General features: G+C 47.0%; 1 protein-coding gene across 2 annotated transcripts in view; it reads right to left on the minus strand.

The window, feature by feature from the left end:
• Positions 1 to 16,422, minus strand: part of MGLL (monoglyceride lipase) — a 65,760-nt gene extending 49,338 nt beyond the window's left edge. The window contains exons 1-2 of one of the 2 annotated variants that reach the window (XM_075513897.1): positions 16,401 to 16,422; positions 15,144 to 15,282 (exon numbers count right to left, since the gene is read on the minus strand). In XM_075513897.1, coding sequence (XP_075370012.1) covers positions 15,144 to 15,268 — 125 coding nt within the window. In that variant the 5' untranslated portion in view covers positions 15,269 to 15,282; positions 16,401 to 16,422. Of the gene's footprint in view, positions 1 to 15,143; positions 15,283 to 15,855; positions 15,983 to 16,400 lie in introns of those variants that run through there. The other variant, XM_075513896.1, reaches the window with a different exon arrangement.
• Between the last annotated feature and the right edge of the window lie 2,918 nt (positions 16,423 to 19,340).

The following is a 19,340-nucleotide window of genomic DNA, read 5'->3' on the forward strand; positions in this document are numbered from 1 at the left end:
AGAGCACGTAATGAAGAATGAATTGTTTTGTTCACTGTAACAGATGTTGGTGACCTTTTCTCTGGAGGGCTCTTGAGCATCTCTTGCTTTGGGTGTAAGACCTGACGTGTGGAAGAGGGAGGTCTCTGTATCTGCTTTTTGAGTCAGCTTTTGCACTTCCCCCCCCGCCCCCCAAGGTGCTTTGCGTCCCGAAGCAACTCTGACACAACTTGGGCCATGGGCAGGGATTACAAATAGTTATGGCAATTCCTCTCACGTTGTGCGTGCTCGTGACCTACGCAGTTAGCCAAGAGTTCAGCCTGGTGACTCCATTTAGACGGGAAAATTTATGGTGGAGTCAGGTGTGTCCCTTCATGCCGTCCTTTCGTCTCTAGGAAACACGCAGAGTTATGTCCCTCTAAAGGCACAAGAGGCAATGACTTTGCTCCTAATCCCAAGCCATGTTTCAAGGAGCCTTGCTTGCTCTCTTGCTCAGTTTTGTTGAGAAATGCATTCTTAGCCTCTGCTCTACTGGCCCATATAAGCCCAGCTTTGCCACGTAGGTCCATAATCTGGGTAGCCACCTCTTTTTTCAGCTATTACTGAAGTTGAACAATGTTATGTTAAACTAGCAGTTCTGCAGCTACTTTTCCCAACTCAGGAGAAAAAGCAAGTCAGAGTAGCAATAGCCTGGAGTCGATTCTCTATCAGCCTCCTTGCAATATCACAGACTGTGTAGCATCGGCATGGATATCTCACAGAGCTCCAAACCTGGAGGAATTCACCTCTTCCAGACAGACTGAGGTAAGTAGTAGCTCCAGACTGTAGTAGTTTAGCCTGTGAAAAACCTTTGAGCACCACAGAATATGCCAAAGGACTGTGCACTATGCTCGCACTACATAATTTCTGCTTGATTTTATAGGGCTTGTGGGGATTTAGAATTCTGCACATTTGTGTTTGATGTGGTTTGGTCTAGTCTAGTAGAATCAGTAGCTTCATTCCTGTCCAGATCCTAAACTGGCAATTAAAAAATAAACCCCTCCAGCACACTCTCCTTCCTACTTTCTTCCCCCAGTTACTCAGGCTTGGAAGTTCCCATTCAAGCCTGTCCAAAGGGGCTGCCATTAGTTTGGGCAGCATCCTACTGCCTAACATGATAGAGAGTTAGGGCTCAGTCTTAAAATCTGCGCTTGCTTCCACGAGCAACTCTCTTGCAACAGGTCTGCAAGCCTGGTCCCACCATACATCTCAAAATCACAACAATCCCTCATCAGCATAGAGTTAGGAGGACATTTGAGAACTGCCGTGACCTCCAGGAGGAGTAACATGGGTAGGTTATTCAACAACACCAGAAAGCGTAGACACCATAAATCAATGGGGCAGAGACACAACTGGGTAGGACAGATATATTTCAAAACAAAAGGTTCAACAGGATCTAGCTAGAGCCAACACAAAACAATGTGGAGAAACAGCTTATGCTGATTTATTGTAGCTCTTTGAAAAGCAAGCCCTCGCCGAGAATAACTCATGAGTGGTCTAACATAGGGAAAAGAGAGGAAGGAAACTTCAGGTGGGGGTGGAGGGAAGGAATTATCGGAACCTGGCAACTGCATAGCTCTAGAGAAATCTCTGCAAAGTTAACATCTGAGACCAGCTGCATTTTGTTTCAAGGAAGCTTTGAAGTAGTATTTTAGGGGACACAAGGCTGAGATCAGAGGTGAAATGTGCAGTGTGTAGCTTAAAATTCACGGGCCAGATCTTCCCACCCCTTTCTTAGATAAAAGTGAAGAGAAGGGATTCTAGGCTTCCACGGAATGCCTCGGGGAGACACCGCTCCACTTCGGTATCAGAGATGGGCTTTTCCTCGGCAGAACTGACTGCCAGACCCGCTCCCTGAACCTGCAAGGCAGACGAGCACTCTGGAGACACGGGCAGCTCAGGGCTTGGAGCTGCGCCTTCCTCTTGCTGCTGCCCCTCTGCAGAGCCCAGGAATCCTCGGAAGTATCATGACTTCTCTTTCCAAAGAGGCGAGGTGTCGGCATTGCCGCACACGCGGGCCTGAGGAAGGGATGAGCTGGGGGGAGCCCGGGCAGAACTGCCCCCGGACCTGGCTGGGAGTAAGGCTGGAATTGGACATCCCCGTTCTGTACTCTGCTCTGCTTCAGCCCTTCCTCAGTACAAGGGCTACCAGAGAGATAAAATGGAGGTCATATCTCCCAAGGGGAGCTACAAGAATGAACACACAGAGCAGTCAGTATCTTTCTAAGAAAACTGTGCAAAGCGTTATTTAAATAGAAGACATCAGCTGCAAAATTCAAGTCGATCTGAAATCACACCCCAAATTTTTAGATGAGCTTTAAGGTGTGGAGGAAGAATATTCAAGGAAGCAAAAGAGTTTCTGGCATAGATCCCCTCGGAAATCAGGAAAAATAAGAGACTTCTTGTTAATTTTATTAAAAATTAATTTTCACTTGGAAGCAAAGCCACCGCAGATGGAAGACGGCTGCAGGGCCACGATTCTCAATGGAGAACCAACAAACGGGGAGTAAGAGCAAGAACGGTTTTCGCAGACCTCCCCCTCCTCTTTCACAGACTTGCACTGAACCTCTAATGATTTCCAAAGGGACAAAAATTACTGTTTAGCCGGTCGTGTAGCAGTTTCTTCTTGAAATCAAAATGCAGGCACTGCCTGGTGAGCCAAAGCCTTGGAAGAAGAAAGGCTTGTGTAATTAGACGGACTGTCCTTTCAAAGCACGAGAAAGCTGCAATTAAAGGGCCAGAAGCTTTCTTCTGCACAGTCACTATTGCTTAAACTCAGCACTACTCACTAGTTCAGGACTAAACCTGTTCACTGAGCAAATAAGGGTTTTTTTAATATAAAAGTATGTCTCTCTTTCAAAGGAGCTGTGCAAGAACAGTTCCTTCTTACTGAGTTCACTTGCAGCCTTGGCATACTCAGAGCACTGGTACCTGTTCCAGTGACAAGTCACTACCTATTGCTGCTATAAGTTCATAGCTCGACAAACCCAGCTTGGCCCTAAAAGGCCAACCAGGCTTCCTAGAAAGGGACAAGGTGTGCTTGATTAAGGGATCAGCTCACGCCATGCAAGAACGCTCCCTACGTGGCATCCTAGCCCCATTTTGACCGTTTAATCTCACCTTTCTGCACGGCACAGAAGATGGAATTAGACAGCAGTATCCCCGTATGAAGGTGAGGAGTTCTAGTTGGGCCTCTGTAGGTTTCAAATGATGGAAATCACTTTCCTTAGTAAAGCCATCCCTCTGGTTAGGTCCACACAAGCACTTGGTGACTTTTAAGTCCTTAGTAACATGCTTGCTTGCTTGGTTGTTTTCAAATGTTTGCTAAGAAGTGCTGATAGTTTGAGACAAATCATGAAGTGGTGCAGAGGACACTACGTCTAAACGTTAAGCAGTGTTTCCTAAAGTCCTCTAAGACAAGTCTGCAGACTTTTTCTGACTTCGCTTTTTTCCCAAGGTATTTTTTCATGCAGGAGCTGGACATCACTAGTGGTCTGAACCTGGGCTCACCAGGGATTCTTCATGCTCAGTCTCCCCACAAAATGGTTCTTAAAAATGGGATTGTCCACGTTTTAGACTCTAGCCATGGCTCTAATCGCCTCCAATCTCAAGCTGTTATTTCAGGGAGTGGATGGTACAGACAGCTCATGACAAGCAATACTGAAAAAGTTCTTAAAGGAAGAATTCAGCTCATCACCCTTGCACCTCTGCGGGGAAGAAGCTGCGAAGTGCAGACCTGGCACAAGGGGGTCTGAGCGTTTCCGAGCCATTCCTTGCAATAAAAACTGCACAACTGAAGTACTCGGATCAGGCATCTTGGGCTTACGCGGGCAAATCTTCACTAGCTTGGAAAAGAGCTGTGAATAAGTAAGGAGCAAGAAAGGGGATGACACTTTACCTGTTCTGTGACCTCGAGATAGTACGATATTATTAGTTTTTAATAAAGCACTGACTGTGCAATTCCCAATTGTATGGCAATGGTTTAAAGCAAAACATAAAACTTCAATTCCCTGAAATACTTCGACCTGATAGTATGGTTTGTAACCAGGCAATTCCAGCAGTAATGTGGAACTCTTGATTACTTCCTGCACTGAGTCAATTGCCCATCCTCACTTTCACCGTTCTGATCCAATTTTGTCTGCGGTCCTCTGTGTTGGCAGAGATCTTAATTGGTTATCTTTAACAAACTGACGAACTCATAAAAAGTTCAGATGTCACAGATAACATGAGTCTCCAAATAGCCAATCTTCTTCTGTGTGATCTTCCAAAAGCCAGAGTGGAATTATCCCATAAACTTAGAGACAGAAACTCAAGGATCGATTTCTTAACCGTAAAGCGCTTATGTATATTTTAACATACTTTGAGATTAAGCACATTAATTTCCAATGAATAATCCTATCTCGGCGCATCCCAGAGCTGCACTTCAGCTCTGCCCAGCTATGAGAGGAACCTTTGCAGCGAGAGGCTTTACAGGCTCTGTCAAAATCAATATCAGGAGCTATTCCTCTGGGAAATCAGTAATGTCACAGGCAAAGCATTTGCCAAGGCTTTGAGCATGTTCCAATTAATTTACTATTCCACGTTTGCTGTAGACCTGAGCTAGGAGAGAAAGTTGAACGCAAGCAGTTAAACGCGAGACGCAGGAATCCTGCTAAGACAGTGATCGCTGCAACATGTGCTTTAAAGGCTGAAGTATTTATTCACGTTTCGAACCAAAGTAAATTTGAACCGCAGCTGAGGTGCAATGGTTTACCTACAGATGATTTAATAGTTAAAAAATGGATAGAGACTTCTGCCTACGGCTGCCAAACCCAGGTCTGTGTTATTTCTTGGTCACGCTGGCTGTCCAGAGGCTTTAGCTGCAGCAGGCGTGCTTCCTAAAACGTTCCTTCATTTCTAGCACCAAGGCAGCTTCACCTATGGCAGAGGGGGCTGCCACGCTAATATAACTAAGGACCTACTTGCCCCGAGTTTCAAACACTGTCTTGATTTGCTCTCAAAAAGGGCTAGATGTAAAAGCTTTAAACTCCAAAAGGTGAATGGGGACCTGGCCAACTTGGGGTGCAACTACTCTAATAAGGATGAGTGGTAACAATAAAATAAAAGAGTATTTAGTTAGATAAAACCTTGGCTGCAATCACTTTAGCTACAGGCAAAGAAAGCTAAAGGCATGTGGGATGCCTTTTCTGCAGAAAAGCTTAAAATAGAAAAGGAAATCAATACTCATTTACAGTATCTGGCAGTCACTGAACCAAAACATACATGTACACCTACAGCAGAGCAGAAATAACAACATTTATTTAAACCACAAGCTGTTATTCTTCTGCAGGAACGCCGTGTTTTATGTGGAGCGCTTCACCAGCAACTGAGAAGTACCACATTTTTCTGACCGTTTTTAAAAAGTCTCAGCAATATCAAGAGCAAATACTTTCAATACCACAGTTATTAATCCCACCGCTGCCAGGCCGGCTCCGACTCCTCCGATTGCCGGCAAAGAAAGGGTTAGAGCTGATGTGTGAGCTAGCAGCAGGGAAGATGTTTTGTCTTTCCTCCTGAGTTTCGCTTCTGCCAACTTACAAGGCACCATTTGTCGGATCACGTGTGAGGGGTGCATCTGTCACAGCCTCAACGGGAACGGGAACGGGAACGGAAGAGCTTCATCAGCCACATAGCTACAGCGCAACACCAGGGCTGCTCACGGCATGGGAGACACAGAGGTCTCAGATGAGGGCTGAACCCTTGCACGTGCTGGGTGGGACATGGGGGGAAGAGAGACCCCAGTTCTGCTGCTGTGAGATGGGGACGGGGCGCGGGAGCACCGGAGCACCCATGCCCGTGCCCTGCCCGGTGCCCGAGAGCCGGCGTGGATGCACGGGGCAGGAGAGGGGTTTGCTAACTGCCTGCAGAGCTACGGGGAGGCTTGAGCAGGGACGTGTCTGAAAATGTTCTGGGCTAACCAAAATGTAAACAGGCCCTGATGCTACTTTTAGCTGTGCTGAGGGATCTGACCGTCTCTCCTAAAGCAACGGGAAAACATGCACGGCAGGAAGCAAACCTTTGATGGTCAGAACCCTTAAATGATGTTTGAAAAGAGAAGTGTGTACCTATGTTTCCACGGGCTACGTAAAACCAGGAGTTTTAAGGGAAGGAGTGGTGTTTAACAGATCGACATTCCCCAAACACCGAAAGTGAAATTAAATATAAACAAAGTGAATCTGCTGATTGATTTTTTTTCCGTTCCCCAGCTCCGAGAAATGTGACCAGTAAATAAACAGCATAAATAATGACAGCAGCTGGAGCTGGCTTTTGTACAACGCTCCTCATTCACAGAAACCAAAACGCTTTACAAAGGGTGCAGCTAGAGTGACGTAGCGCAGAGATGAATGGGACCCCAAGAGGTCCTCTGATCCACTACCCTGTCCCAAGCAAGGATCAACCCTTCCTCCCACTGCCACGTAAATTGAAGCACAAGAGGTAAAAAGCCCTGCCCATGGCAAGACAGCATGCCAGAGGCAAGGATGGACAGACAGCGTGAGGCAAAACCTGACCCTACAGCAATCAGCGGGAGTTTGACGGCAGAGTCAAAAAGTCACCGTGGGATCCCTGAGCTCCAGCCCTGTGCTACGTGCACGTGGCCACAGTGAACCTGGGGAAAAAAAGTCAATTTTTAAAAGGGTTTCTGTCCTAATGACCTTGTGGGCAGCTAGTAACGTCAGAGGGATGATCCGTGCATTTTCAGGGCAACCTGGGTTGAGATGCTTGGTGCTCCTTGCTAAAATCATTTGCGGAGGGCCAGAGGATGACCGAATGCTGATTGCTTGAATATCCTTTTAATAAAATGAGATTATGAATGCTGCTCAGAATACAATTTTTAATACTCCAAATATTGTAGACTAGCTCGCACGCAAAATTGAAAAAATGAAGAAAAAGCTTAACCATTAAGTCAGCCAGATGTTATCTCTACAGCAATTTAATTACTTATTGCTTCCTCATCACTCCCCATGCCTTTAGCCCAGCAAAGCAAGCCACTGCAGATTTCTGCAATTTGACAGTTGAATTTGAAACCTCACTGAGATAGTTTTGAAAAATAAAAGTTAAAAAATACGTTGAAAAATTATAAAAATAAGCTCTTCTTGCCAGCTGGTGAACTAGCTAACCTGCTGACACCTACAGCAAATTAGACCAACTTTCTGTGCCAAAAAAAAAAGGCCAAAGATTTAAGTTTTATTCCCTCACTCTGCAAGCTTAAAGCTTGATCAAGGAAGAAAGAAAACAGAGCGAGCCCTTTTCATCATAGGTCAGACAGATGGCTGAAAAAGATCAGTAGTCTTTCTTGCCTATCAAATCTATAGCAGTTTGGACATTTTCTCCTTACCCGTCTATACACAATACTGGACCAAACGATTACTACGCTATTACCGCTGGATGTTTGGCTTTAGCCCAGTTGTCAATATTTTGTTTCCTTTTTTTTTTTCCCTCCTCTCTTTTCTTTCTTTTAACGGATTGCTGCTGAGATAATTTACTTGTAACTGAACAGCAGAGAACAACTAATGCATCACTTAGTAGATTTTTTTAAAATCTCTCTTTTTTAAAAACCTCAAGCACTTTTCAACCACCGAAACCTCAAGGAATAACTTACTTTCTCTGGCAACTTTCATCTAGGACCCAATTTACATCACTTGCTTGGATGATTACGCCCGATTTTAGATGAGGAACCAAAAGCACAGAGAAATTAAGGGTCCGATTCTGTAAATCACTGGTCATCGTGTCACTGCCTAATATCTGTCTTGACCATGTGTTCTGCCTGTTCTCTGCTCCTCATTGACTTCTTTATTCTGTTTTCTGACACTAAATTTTCTAGGTCTAGCAAGCTGCCTCTGCCATCACTTAGTAAGGGAGGATTCAGAGGCTCCCATCATCGAGTGAGCGCCTGCCAAGCGGAGAGGAAGATAGCTCCTGGCTGGAGAGCAAGTGTCTGTCATGCAGAAGGGGAGTCTCTTTCCTTCCAGTGGAAGTACTCATGAAGTCCGATGTTATTCAAGGTCTTGGGACATTGAAAATGGCTACACGGCTGCTCCTGCAAAAATAATGACTCCCTTTGGTCATAAACAGGGTGACCAAAGCATCTGTCTAGGAGAAACAAACAGATCCCCAGGTAGAGCATGCTCCAAGACCCAACCCCTCTCCTGCTCCTGGCTGTTTGTGGACAGCCCGTAAAATTTGTTTGTGGACAACAAATCTGACTGGAGAGCTCTGGCCACCAGGACTGCTTCCACTGGCCGCTCCGTGCCTGTCCCCAAGGCCACACCTTGGTACCACTGTCTGGACAGTGAGTCTGGTCAGCTTTGAGACACTTTCCTGACACCACCACCCAGGTCTGGTTGCTTTAGATGATGTTTGTGGTCAGGAGTAGCCCAAGGTTGATATTTGGGATTGTTGTACCAGTATTTCTCTTCCAGTTAACATGAGTGAGATTTTATTGGTCTTCAAGAAGAAACCCTAGGAGAGATATAGCTTTAATGATGTTGAAAAACTTTACCCTGGTGCTGCTAATTTCCTTCCTATAGGATAATAAGCCATACTGATAGAGCGTCAGAATGTCTGTACTGGTAGAGTCAGGGCAGGGATGTACGGGTGTAGTTAAGGATATAACTGGAGAGTGATGAGGTAAGGGACCTGCCGAAGCATATCTTAAGGCATCTCTTGGGCAGGATGCAATACTATCTCCTTGGATACTTCGGAAAATCAGCCATTTGCTATCAGGGTTGTGTCATATCTCTTGGATAAGGGACAATAGAAGGTTGTTAAACATCGATGGCTTCCATTCAAGTGGAAACACATTAGGACAATGGCATGCCTGAACCTAGGGAAGGCAGCTCAGCCAAATGTGCCTGCAGGGACAGCTCTTAGAACAACGCAATTTCCCTAGAAGAACAAAGAGATCAGATGTTCACCCTGGCTCTGAAAAGCACAAAGCCACAGCAGCTTGGAGGGAACTTGCAAGGAAACACGGGACAACTCCTCTGCAACAGGCATCTAGAAAAAATACCCTCTTCTGGCCAGTACAACTATACCAGCCAGCTCTTGTTGTAGATGTATTCATGGTGATCTAAAAGAGCTGCTGTGTGTTCCCAAGGGATGTTCAAGAGTGCTGAAGAAATCGAGGCAAGGAACCGTGTGCAGCTGGTTTTATTATTTTGTCTAAACCCACACATTCCTTGTGCTAGCGAAGTAAAGTGCTCTTGCGTCTGGAACCCTGATAAAGTTGATGAGTTTGTCTGCTTCGACTATTGCGTTGCTGCCAACAAACAACTGGTTTAGAGTGCTCCCAGTTCGATGAGCTGAAGAAAACTTACACGCCAGAGTCCGAGAGCAGAGCCAGTGCAGGGTCTGCTCGGGATAAAGAGACCTGGAGGGACAGGCAGGGCTCTGACTGCTGAGTGCCCAGCTAGGGGATCCGTCAGGGTCACGGTACAAAGCCAGTACTGATCATCACACTTGTAATGCCATTAAAAGGAAATGAATTATTTGCATGAGAGAAGCAAGGTTTGCTTAGCCTTCCGTCTCTGGCAGAATTATGAGCTGAAATTGAGTTTTACAACACAATCTCAAGACCATTTTTCTTCTTTTCTCCTATTTCTACTTCTACCTCTGATATTCCCCGTGTTGGACAGCACCGTTTCCAAGAGTTCATCAGGTGGTACATTGAGAGCCACCATTGATTTTGCTTCCTTTGCTGCTGTCTCAGGACCAGGATGAAATGTAACTGCTTTAAGATTCATAGCAGGGAACTCCTAAAGTCACCTTGTTCCCACACACCACCGTCACAAATTTGCACACTTGTGCTCAGAAGCCAATCCTAACAGTGCGATGAGCAAAAGGGACAGTTTAATTACAATTGTTATTCCCTTTGTTATTTGCCTTTTTCTTTGGGTTCTGTGGAATAAAAGGCAGATTTGCTTCTGTTGAACTTCCCTGTGGGAACTGAAAAAAAAATTATCCTACTAAAAAAGCCTGTTGGAAATATCTAGAGGAAGAACCAAAGCTGCTCTCCTGTCTGTCAGAGTCCCTCTTAGGTGAAGCTGGTTTGCTAATTTGCCCATCCCTCGGAAATGGATAAGAAATCATAAAAGGATGCCCTCATTCACGGTGAATAAGACAGTCACGTGGAGCAAAGAGAACAGAGGCATTACAGGAACGCATGCATGGCCGATGAATAGAAGGGAGGCTTTAGAAACACAGGCAACAGCAATACGGCAAGCAAAGCCTGGAATGTTGATTCGACAATGATAATTGTTCTTTCCCCTTTGCACTGTGTACGATGCGATCAGACACACGGAGCCGAATTCATCCTACGACAAACTGTGCTGACATAAGTCACTTTGCGCCATACAAATCTGGCCCTTGTGCGTTAGTTTGAAGTTGACCTCATTAGTACAAACAGAAGCGTTCTTCAAGAGTGACACTGCATTAGAAATTCCTTTAAGTATTTCTAGAGATTAACACCACGCAGGATAATTAAAGACATTGTAATCAGTGACTTGATTCCCTTTGCTTTGACTTCACGTTGGTCTACTTATTTATTTATTTATTCATTTTGGAAGGGTCTGAAAGTCAAATTCAACTTTGTCATCTGCTCACGCTGGGAGCTGTGCTGTTCTTCTGGAAATGCCATGGAAATGCTGGTAATGAGGTGCCAAAATTAGCAAGCAATATTCGCAATTTAGGGGCCAGTTCAAATATAAAGGCAGTTTGTATTTCTGCACCACAGGCACTTCTGCAAAGTCCTTGGGGAAGAGAGAAATGTATTTCCTCCTTATTGGCTTGGCCTTTCATTGCTAACAAGTCAGAATGAATGACAGGCATTTTTCAAAGAGTAAAACAAATTTAAAAAGTAAACAGAAAAGCGGGTGCTTTTTGTTTAATTTTGTATTTTTAATCACACTTGTCAGGTGTAGAACTGAAAGAAGTCCTACAAAGACACTGTTTACTCAGACAATTGCAACTCTGTTCACTTAAACCATGGTCAGGATGTCTACAGTTGAGCCAACCCATTTTAGCGAACATTAACAATCGACCGGGAACACATCTGTGACCCACACGTGTCCCAGCTTCAGGCAGCCTCCTCAGGCAGACCTCTTCAGTTGCTGGCAATCATCTAAGTGCACCTAGAGACCACTACGTGGAGAGACACACAAGCATCACGCTAACTAGCCAGATAACGATTTCTGTTTGATAGATGAGGAAGCTCAGACACAAGGATGTCAGGAACCCACATTTTCAAAAGCATCCTCTAACTACAAGTGTCTCAAGCTTCAAGTGTCCAGCCTAGAGTGGCTGATCTACAGGGAGAGAGTTGAGCATCGCTTTCTCTATCTGAAGTCGGTGGTGGCTGCAGGCTATCAGCACCTTTGAAAAAAACTACTCTGGGTCCATAAATCTCCCAGGGTTTATTTGAGGTCAAGCAGAGGGGCTGAAAGTGCCCCAGAACAAACTGTTTGTGCTTATCTAGGCAGTGACAGGAGCAGCTCAAGCATCCAGAAAAGGCTACGGGGATACAGAACAGAGAGGAAAAGAAGGTCATCTCTGAACTTCTCCAGGCCCTTTAGGGGCCTCAAAGGAAACGTCTTGACTTCTCCTCCCAACTTTCCTTCCCCTTCCTCATCCCACCTCTATTCTTAGCAGCTTTGTCTGAGAGCCGGGAACAGAGCATGGTTTCTTAATTCCTCACCTCCTATTACCTCATGTTTTGACTCACACCGCTCAGGGTGGTGGCAGAAGTTCTAACCTTGCATGGAGCCCTTGTGTTTGTTTACACAAAGACTGCTTTTCCATTAAGTAGGATTTCCTCGGCTACTGGGACACGCTACAGACACGAGATCAATCTGGTTTGGTACCAGTGATTTACTTCCTCCAAACAACATTACCTGGTCCTGAAAATGCCCTGCCTTGCCCAGATCTTAAGCTTGGCACTCACTAGTGAGCCCTCAGTGCCAAAGACTTACCTGTTTTCATGCTCCAAAGAGTTACCTGTTTTCATGCTCCACGTCGGCACGATAGGTGAAAACAACACAGGAACATACTGCTTTTTCTTCCCTGCTGCATTCAACAAGACCACTTAATTACATCTTAAGATGAAACTGGCTCAACAAGTCGGGCAGCTTGCAGGGCTGCTGGCCAGGGACGTCGCACCTGCATTGCCGCCAGCAGGCAGCGACAGAAGAAGACAAGCAGTGCCCAGCTCTGCTGTTGGGAGTGACTTCCCACCCGAAAAACAAGTGGAAAACGCTGTCGCCCTCCTTAGTCCCATTACTACCCTACTCTATCTACCCCATCTAATCATTATGACATCTGAGTGCCTTTGTGTGTCAGCTTCCTGTGAAGTAATCACCTAAATCCCCCTTCGAAACAAAGCGGACCCTGCTGAGGAACTCACAATAGGTGCCTTTCACTCGCAGGACAACCTTGGCCTCGGTGGCACTTGTAACAAAGCTTCCATATGTGCACCAGTATGGGCTGATCAGTCAGATCACCACCACACGGGAGCAGAGCCTGGGTACATGTGAGCACGAAGCAGAAGAGCCTTAAAAAACTTCCCCATCTTCCTGACAAATTGTTGTTTTTTTTTTTTAAATATGCTACAGCACACCAGTCTGCCAGAGCTTTTATCCACCTTTGGGGGTCTGTTTGAGGAGATAAAAGAGAAGCACCAGTTCCAAGGGGCCATGTCTGTCGGTTGGCCCCACTCTCAGAGACTGCCCGGCCATTGTCTGCTCTTCAACCCCAGGCTAGGGCTACTTTTTCATTTTTCCTTTGGCAGATAGCCCATTTTTTCCCTTCCCTGAGGGAAGGATCAAGGATGATAAGTTCTATTCTAATAGAAGACAAGTCAATGATAACCTTTGGGCATCTGCAGTGAAGAGGTATTTCTATAGCCCTAGCTGGGATTAGATGCATAATGGATCAATGAAAGATCCCACCGTTTGGCGGTTATAGCGTCATTCATTAGCGTTAAGATTTGAACCTGAATCAACAATTGAGTTAGAAGATTGAAAGAATCGCCTTCAGTATTTGAAATAGAATAAATTGTAATGGGCCTGTAAAAGTCCCCTGAGGTGTCTCTCTTTCTCTCCCTATACATATATATATAGATCACTTTTGCTGAACGTTTAAAATTAGATGAAAGTTGCTGAGCTTCTACATATGAAGCAGAAAAAGCTGAGCTACTTATGAAAAGTGAGAGGGGGAAAAAAAATGGTTTTTTTAGTTTGCCTATCAAAGCACTTCAAGAGCATTCTTGACTGTAGGATCCAGGCACTAACTTGTTATTCAGTCACTTACCATCTCTCTCATACATAACAATGCAAAAAGAGCTAATAATAAACAGTCCGCCCCCTCCTTAGACACAAACACGCAAACGCAAACACACACACACACGCACTTAGGAACCACTTGTAAATGAGCAACGCTGATCCCATCCACTTTTGTTGTCACAAAACTAGGGCAAGCTCGCTCTCAATTAACTGCTTGGTACACAGAGCCCTAAAAAAATTAACTACCCAGAGGACTTAGACACCAAGTTTTAACTCTCAGCTCTTTATCATCCTTTCATTTCTGGATCAAAGACCCGTCCACTCACTACTAATTTGCTAAGAAATTAAACATGAAAAAAGCAAGCAATTCCACAACTGGGTGAAGAACGTTGTGGGCAGTTAATGATTAATTAGCATTATAATACAAGACAGCCTGGTTTCACAGTAGAAGCTTGTTTTGATAGCATTTTTTTTTTCTGTAGAGGAAATCTTCAGGTTGGCGCAAAGACCCGTGTAAAGCATCAGGGCCAAAAACTTTCCTCCTTGTCTCTGAAAGGCAGTGAGGAGAAGTGAGTATGAAACGCTCTGTGGACCAGGTGATCTTCAACCAAGACCCACGTCCTACAGCCCGACCAGTGCAACGGAGGAGCTACAGTGGGGTGGCTGCACTGCCCTCCCCTTGGGCAACGGTGTACTCCGGTGCTTGCCCACCTCCCAGCTCCATGTTACTCCTGTTGCCCCTTAGTTCGGCAGGCATAAAACCCAAGGCCAGCTAACTTGGACCCGTATCCATCTCTCAGCGCCGTTGCAGGCTGATTTGGACACAGGATGATGTCTAACCTGTTGGGTGGTCAAGGACAAAGTTTAACTCCCGACTACAGCTTGAACAACTTTTTCCTGGGACTGTTTTCTAGCTGTATAAAATCAACATAGCTTTTCCTGTCGGCTTGCAGAAAAAGAAAACAATAAAACAATATCCAGATTTTTACGAAGTAGCTACCTATATAACTAGTGGTAGCATAAATACCTGCCAAGCTAGCAGATACTGAGAGAAAGCAGAAAGATCATAACTATGGGAGGAACAGAGACAGCTTTCTATAGCAGATCATAATCAGCACACAATCAGCATAGAAAGCTATTACAGGAAAGGGTTTATTTAAATTATGACAAAAACATTAGAGAAATTTCTCTGTCTGGTTCCTTGCCTGTGTTTATTACTGAGGTCAGTTTTGAAATCGCAGTTGCCAGTGAAAGAGCTCCCTAAATCATTTACTAACTACAAATAAAACAAACTATAAAAAAACCAAACAACGGTCAAAAAGCAGTGGAGTCAAACCATATTCTGCCTGTTGCCCTGAGATTTGGGCTACTACTGTTGAAACTGAAGTCAGATGCTGACGTTTAATTTGTCGACGCTGAGAAAATCGGAAAGGGTAGACATCCCTAAGCCTGTATCCCATCCCTCCCTGATCGCCTGTGCTATTAGTTTGAAGACAGTTGTTTATTGCTGATAGGCATCAGCCACCTGCATGTCCCACTCGGTAGCACAGTGAACTGCCAAGCAAGCCAGCTGTGTACGAAATGACAGTAACTCCATGTTTTCTATCCGTAAGGCTGACTTGAGCGAGTACAGGTTTGGAGAACTGAGTCGTTAACAGTTGGGGCTCTCTCGGATGAGAGAAATCTCTCTTAGTGGCTCTGTAAAGCTCTGTGCACACAGCCCTGTAACACCAGTCAAGCTATAAATAATAATTACACAAGTAGAGTCTTATTACTGATAGTACAAAAGGACATTTGCTTGAAAGTGCTCACCTGGGAGTTGCTGCTGGCTTCCAATACCTGCAGAAGAGATACTGCCCGTCAGCGTTGACGATATGGGGCAGGTCCTTGTACGGGATGTTTTGAGGACTCCGCTTTGGCGAACTTTCCTCTGGCATTCTGGAAGAATGACCTGCGAGGTGTTGGAAGAAACAAGACATACTTTAAAACAGGTGAAGGCAAGGTAGAGGCTGATGGGCTTGGTAGCCACAGACATTCAAGAAAGTCAGTCAGGAAGGCAAGCCCCACTGAGGGAAGTCTCCCTCCAAAACCCCAGCCAAAGAGCCCCCCAAATCTTTGCTGCTTTAAAAGAGAAATGTAGCATTTTGTGTCGAGAAAAGGCTCACATTTGGGGGGAGGGCACTGGAGGGGGGAAGGAGGGAAGATCAATCCACCATCACTACTTCATTACAGCTTTCTCTCCCCCACTTCTCCCATCTGTGTTTGTTTTGCATCGTTTTGTGAAACGGATCCTAAAAAGAATATTTTCGCTGCAATCAAGTGCAGATTGTGCAGCAACGGCTACAGATAGGAAAAGACAGCTGCATAAAAGATTTATCTCTGCCTGAACATCTCCAAAGAACAGCGGAGGGTCCGCAGCAGAGGTATCTGCCACCGTGCCATCGGTAGGCTCTTCTCTGACATCTCCAAGAGGAAGGTGGCGGCGGCGGGGAAGGAAACATTTCCAGGAGAATTTGCAACAAACCTGGTTTCATCCTGTGCAAGGCTTTGCATTCTAGTGAGGAGCCGGCATCGCAAGTCAAATGCAAGCAGAGAAAGCTTTTTGCATCTCGCCCCGGAGATGCATTCACACTCCGCCAACCACGCAGCCCCCACGGTCCCCCGTGGGTGCCCGGCGGGTCCCTCCCGGGCAGCTCCGGTGCCGGGCGGGCTGCGCGGGGCTCGCCGCAGCTCCTCTTGCCGGCTCGCTGGCTCTTTGAGGCAAGTCGCTTGGGTAATTCACCACTTCTCGTTCATTTCATCACTTTTTTTTTTTTCTTTTTTTCTTTTTTTTTTTTTCCCCCCCCCTTCTCAAACAAATTGCGTGTGTGGGCTGAAGTGGCGGTGGTGGGAGGGGAGGTTGGGAAGGGTGGGGGAGAGGGAGGGCTGACGAGTGGGAAAGCTGCAGTCCACTTTCCAGAAGCTGCTGCACACACATCAAAGGCACCTTGAACACATGCAGCTGGAGCAGCTCCGAAAGTTCCTGCCGCTGCAGGTTGTTCGCAACTTTCCTTCCTTCCTGCCACTTACTGTTCGGAGGCCGCGGCGCCGGGGGGAGGCGAGGGAGGGGGAGACCTTGCTCTCAAAGCGATCCCCGCTGCGAAGCCATCTCGCGTGTAAGCGCAACTTCCCCAGCCCCTCGCTGCCAGGGAGGGAGGAGGAGGAGGAGGAGGAGGAAGAGGAGGAGGAGGAGGAGGAGGGATCCGAGCACCGACGCGATCCCGGGTCGCCAGCCCCGCACACGCAGCCTCCCCGCTCTCCCCAGCGGAGCCGCAGCCGGCGGCTCCCCCGCACGCCGCGCACCGGCCGCTCCCGCAGGCGGCGGCGGGAGGGCGGTGCCGCGCCCGGGACGCGATCGCTGCTGCCCCCCGGCCGGGCCGGGCCGGGCCGGGCCGGTCCGACCGCCCCAGCAGCGGTGCCCGGCGGGAGGGGGGAGCGGCGGGGAGCGGAGGAGCCCCCGCTCCCCCCCGAGCCGCTTGGCCGCGGGGAGGGGAAAGGGGGGGGGGACGGGGGACGGCCGCCCGCTCCCCAGGGCGGTGGCGGTGCGGGGCTGCCCGGCCCGCGGGTGGGTCCTCACCGGGTGGGTCCTCACCGGGGGGGTCCTCACCTCCGTCTGCCTCCCCCTCCCCGCCGGCTTCCCGCGGCGGGGCGCGGCGCGGGGGGCGGCAGCCGCAGAGCAGCCCACGGCCCGCACCGGCTGCCGAGCCTACGGCACCGGGCTCTTGCCATGGGAGCGGCCGCTCGGCTGAGTGCCGGCGGGCTTGGGTGGCCACGAGTGACACAGCCTGGCGGCGTGGACGGCTTTTATACCCTGAATGCAGAGAGGGGAGCCCCTGGAGCCCGGCTGCCTCCTGGGCTCCCCCGCCCTGAACCGCTCCTTGTAGCCCCAGTGCGGGCTTCCCTCTTTGCGGGCAGGCGTGCGCCTCTTCGGGCGTCCAGGCCGCGCTGGAAAGATTGAGCCGTTCAGATGCCGGTTCGGAGGAGCACCCGAGCCCCTTGCTTTGCACCCCACGTTCACGGTAAAGGCAATTTATAAATCCAGTATATAATTTATACACCCATAATCTAACAGTGCACCTCATCACCCTAGATTCTATGCAATACATAGGTCGCAACTGTGCAATCTGCCATCTCTTTGGTGGTACATGATACTTGCTTATAAAAATTGTCACAGCGAGGTGCCCCAAAGTTAAAATAGCTTCCCAGCCTTAAGGCATCCCAATACTGAGTTTTGTCATTTAATACTGGTAAGTGCTTAGCATTTACTGAGCGCTTTTAAGTTGTTTGTATTAAGGGCGCAGATTCAGGCCTTTTACATTTCATCAGGATAATATTATAAACTTTAATTTTCACATGCCTACATATACTTAGAGGTCTCAGGCCTTTTTAAGAAGAGGCAGCTATTAACAATGTTTTTTAAAGCTAGGCAATGTGCTCACTGAGTTCAAACCTGGGAACAAAGGCTGAGGAAAGGAAATAAATATATGCTATATATGCTAACAATAATAACAATAAATGCAAAACCTCAGCGATGACCCATCTAAAAATAAAAAGGAAATAAAAACCAGATTTTTTTTCCTCTTTTAGTGTCATGTATATTAAATGCCCTGGGGGGGGGTGGTGTTAGTTACAAACAGCAAAAGCAAAATTACATATTCCTGTAACTGCTATTGTTTGGAAAAAAACCCAAACCCAACATTTATGGTTGTTTATAATGAGCAGGATTTAGGTCAGATGGGGCCTGAACCAGAGCCCAGGGAGCTGCAACGGGAGGTGTACAATTTGCTAGGCCAGCTACTGTCTGAGCACGGAAGGGTGGAATTAAAGAGCTGTCACAAGGCAGCTCCAGAGTTGGAAGAGGCAAGGGCGTATATATTTTATTTAAAGGATACAGATCAGATAATAACTGGATTAAGAAGAAAAGAAAGAAGGAAAGAAGCGTCTTCCCCTGCTCACACAGTTTATCTGCCAGGAACACTTCACTGCTTCCCTACAGCCATCCATGAAACCTGATGCCAGGAACAGGCTCCTCTCCCGCTGTGGTGCTGGGAATATCCGAGTTCCCAGGGCCACAGAGAGGTGGGGGGAGATAAGGAAAAAAAAAAATCTCCTTCGAAAATTCAGGATAAAAATAGCATCTCAAAGAAAACGACCTTTGTTGGGACACGAGGGCGAGATCCTGTCTTCGAGAGCCTTGCCCTGGTCAGTCCAGATATATGATTCCCTTGATACCCCGTTAACCTCCGTGTAACTAATATTGGAGGCAGCAGGCCTGTGGGCCAGCCCAGATTCTCACCATTGCACAGGAGCAGAGGATCCGCCGGCCCCTCCTTCCCTTCTCCCCAGCGTCCCTGAGCCCCCAGGAATTGGAGGACGTTTCTTCTCAGAGGTAGCGCACCCTCCCCCACCTCGTGAGAACATCATAAAAATGAATGAGGAGCAACTGCTGACTAAGTTACCTTATTATTTTATGGCGTTTAAGCCGTGAATGAAAAGCCACCTGAGAAAAGTGGATTGGGTCTGAAGAATTCACCTAGCTGACATCCAAACAACCTACGGGGCTCCAGCAGAGCCGCTACTGCGCACTCGCCCCTGTGAGAAATCAAAGGGAGGTCTGGGCGTGCAGTATTTATGAGGCTGTAACGTCTTCTCTTGTCTCGGTGGAGCGAAATATGTTTTGGAATTGCAGTTTAAGCTAAATCAACTCCTTAATAAAAAACAGAAATACACTTGGCGAATCTTTACGCTAACTCAGTAATTGCTTAAGCCTTGTAGGGAAAGGTGTTCGGTTTATTAAAGGCTGAGCCCTGCTTAGTTTAAGCGTCTCCGTTGGCGCCCAAGGTACACATAGGAGTACGGAGAAAAGGATTACGTCCTCAAATAAGGTAAATTTTAGGAAAAGGCTAAATTGCTGGAATGACAGAGGAAACACGTGTAATGAAAACTTGTCATGGCAAGGGGAGAGAGAGA

The sequence above is a fragment of the Mycteria americana genome, chromosome 11 (assembly GCF_035582795.1).
Source record: "Mycteria americana isolate JAX WOST 10 ecotype Jacksonville Zoo and Gardens chromosome 11, USCA_MyAme_1.0, whole genome shotgun sequence".
NCBI classification, from domain to species: Eukaryota; Metazoa; Chordata; class Aves; order Ciconiiformes; family Ciconiidae; genus Mycteria; species Mycteria americana.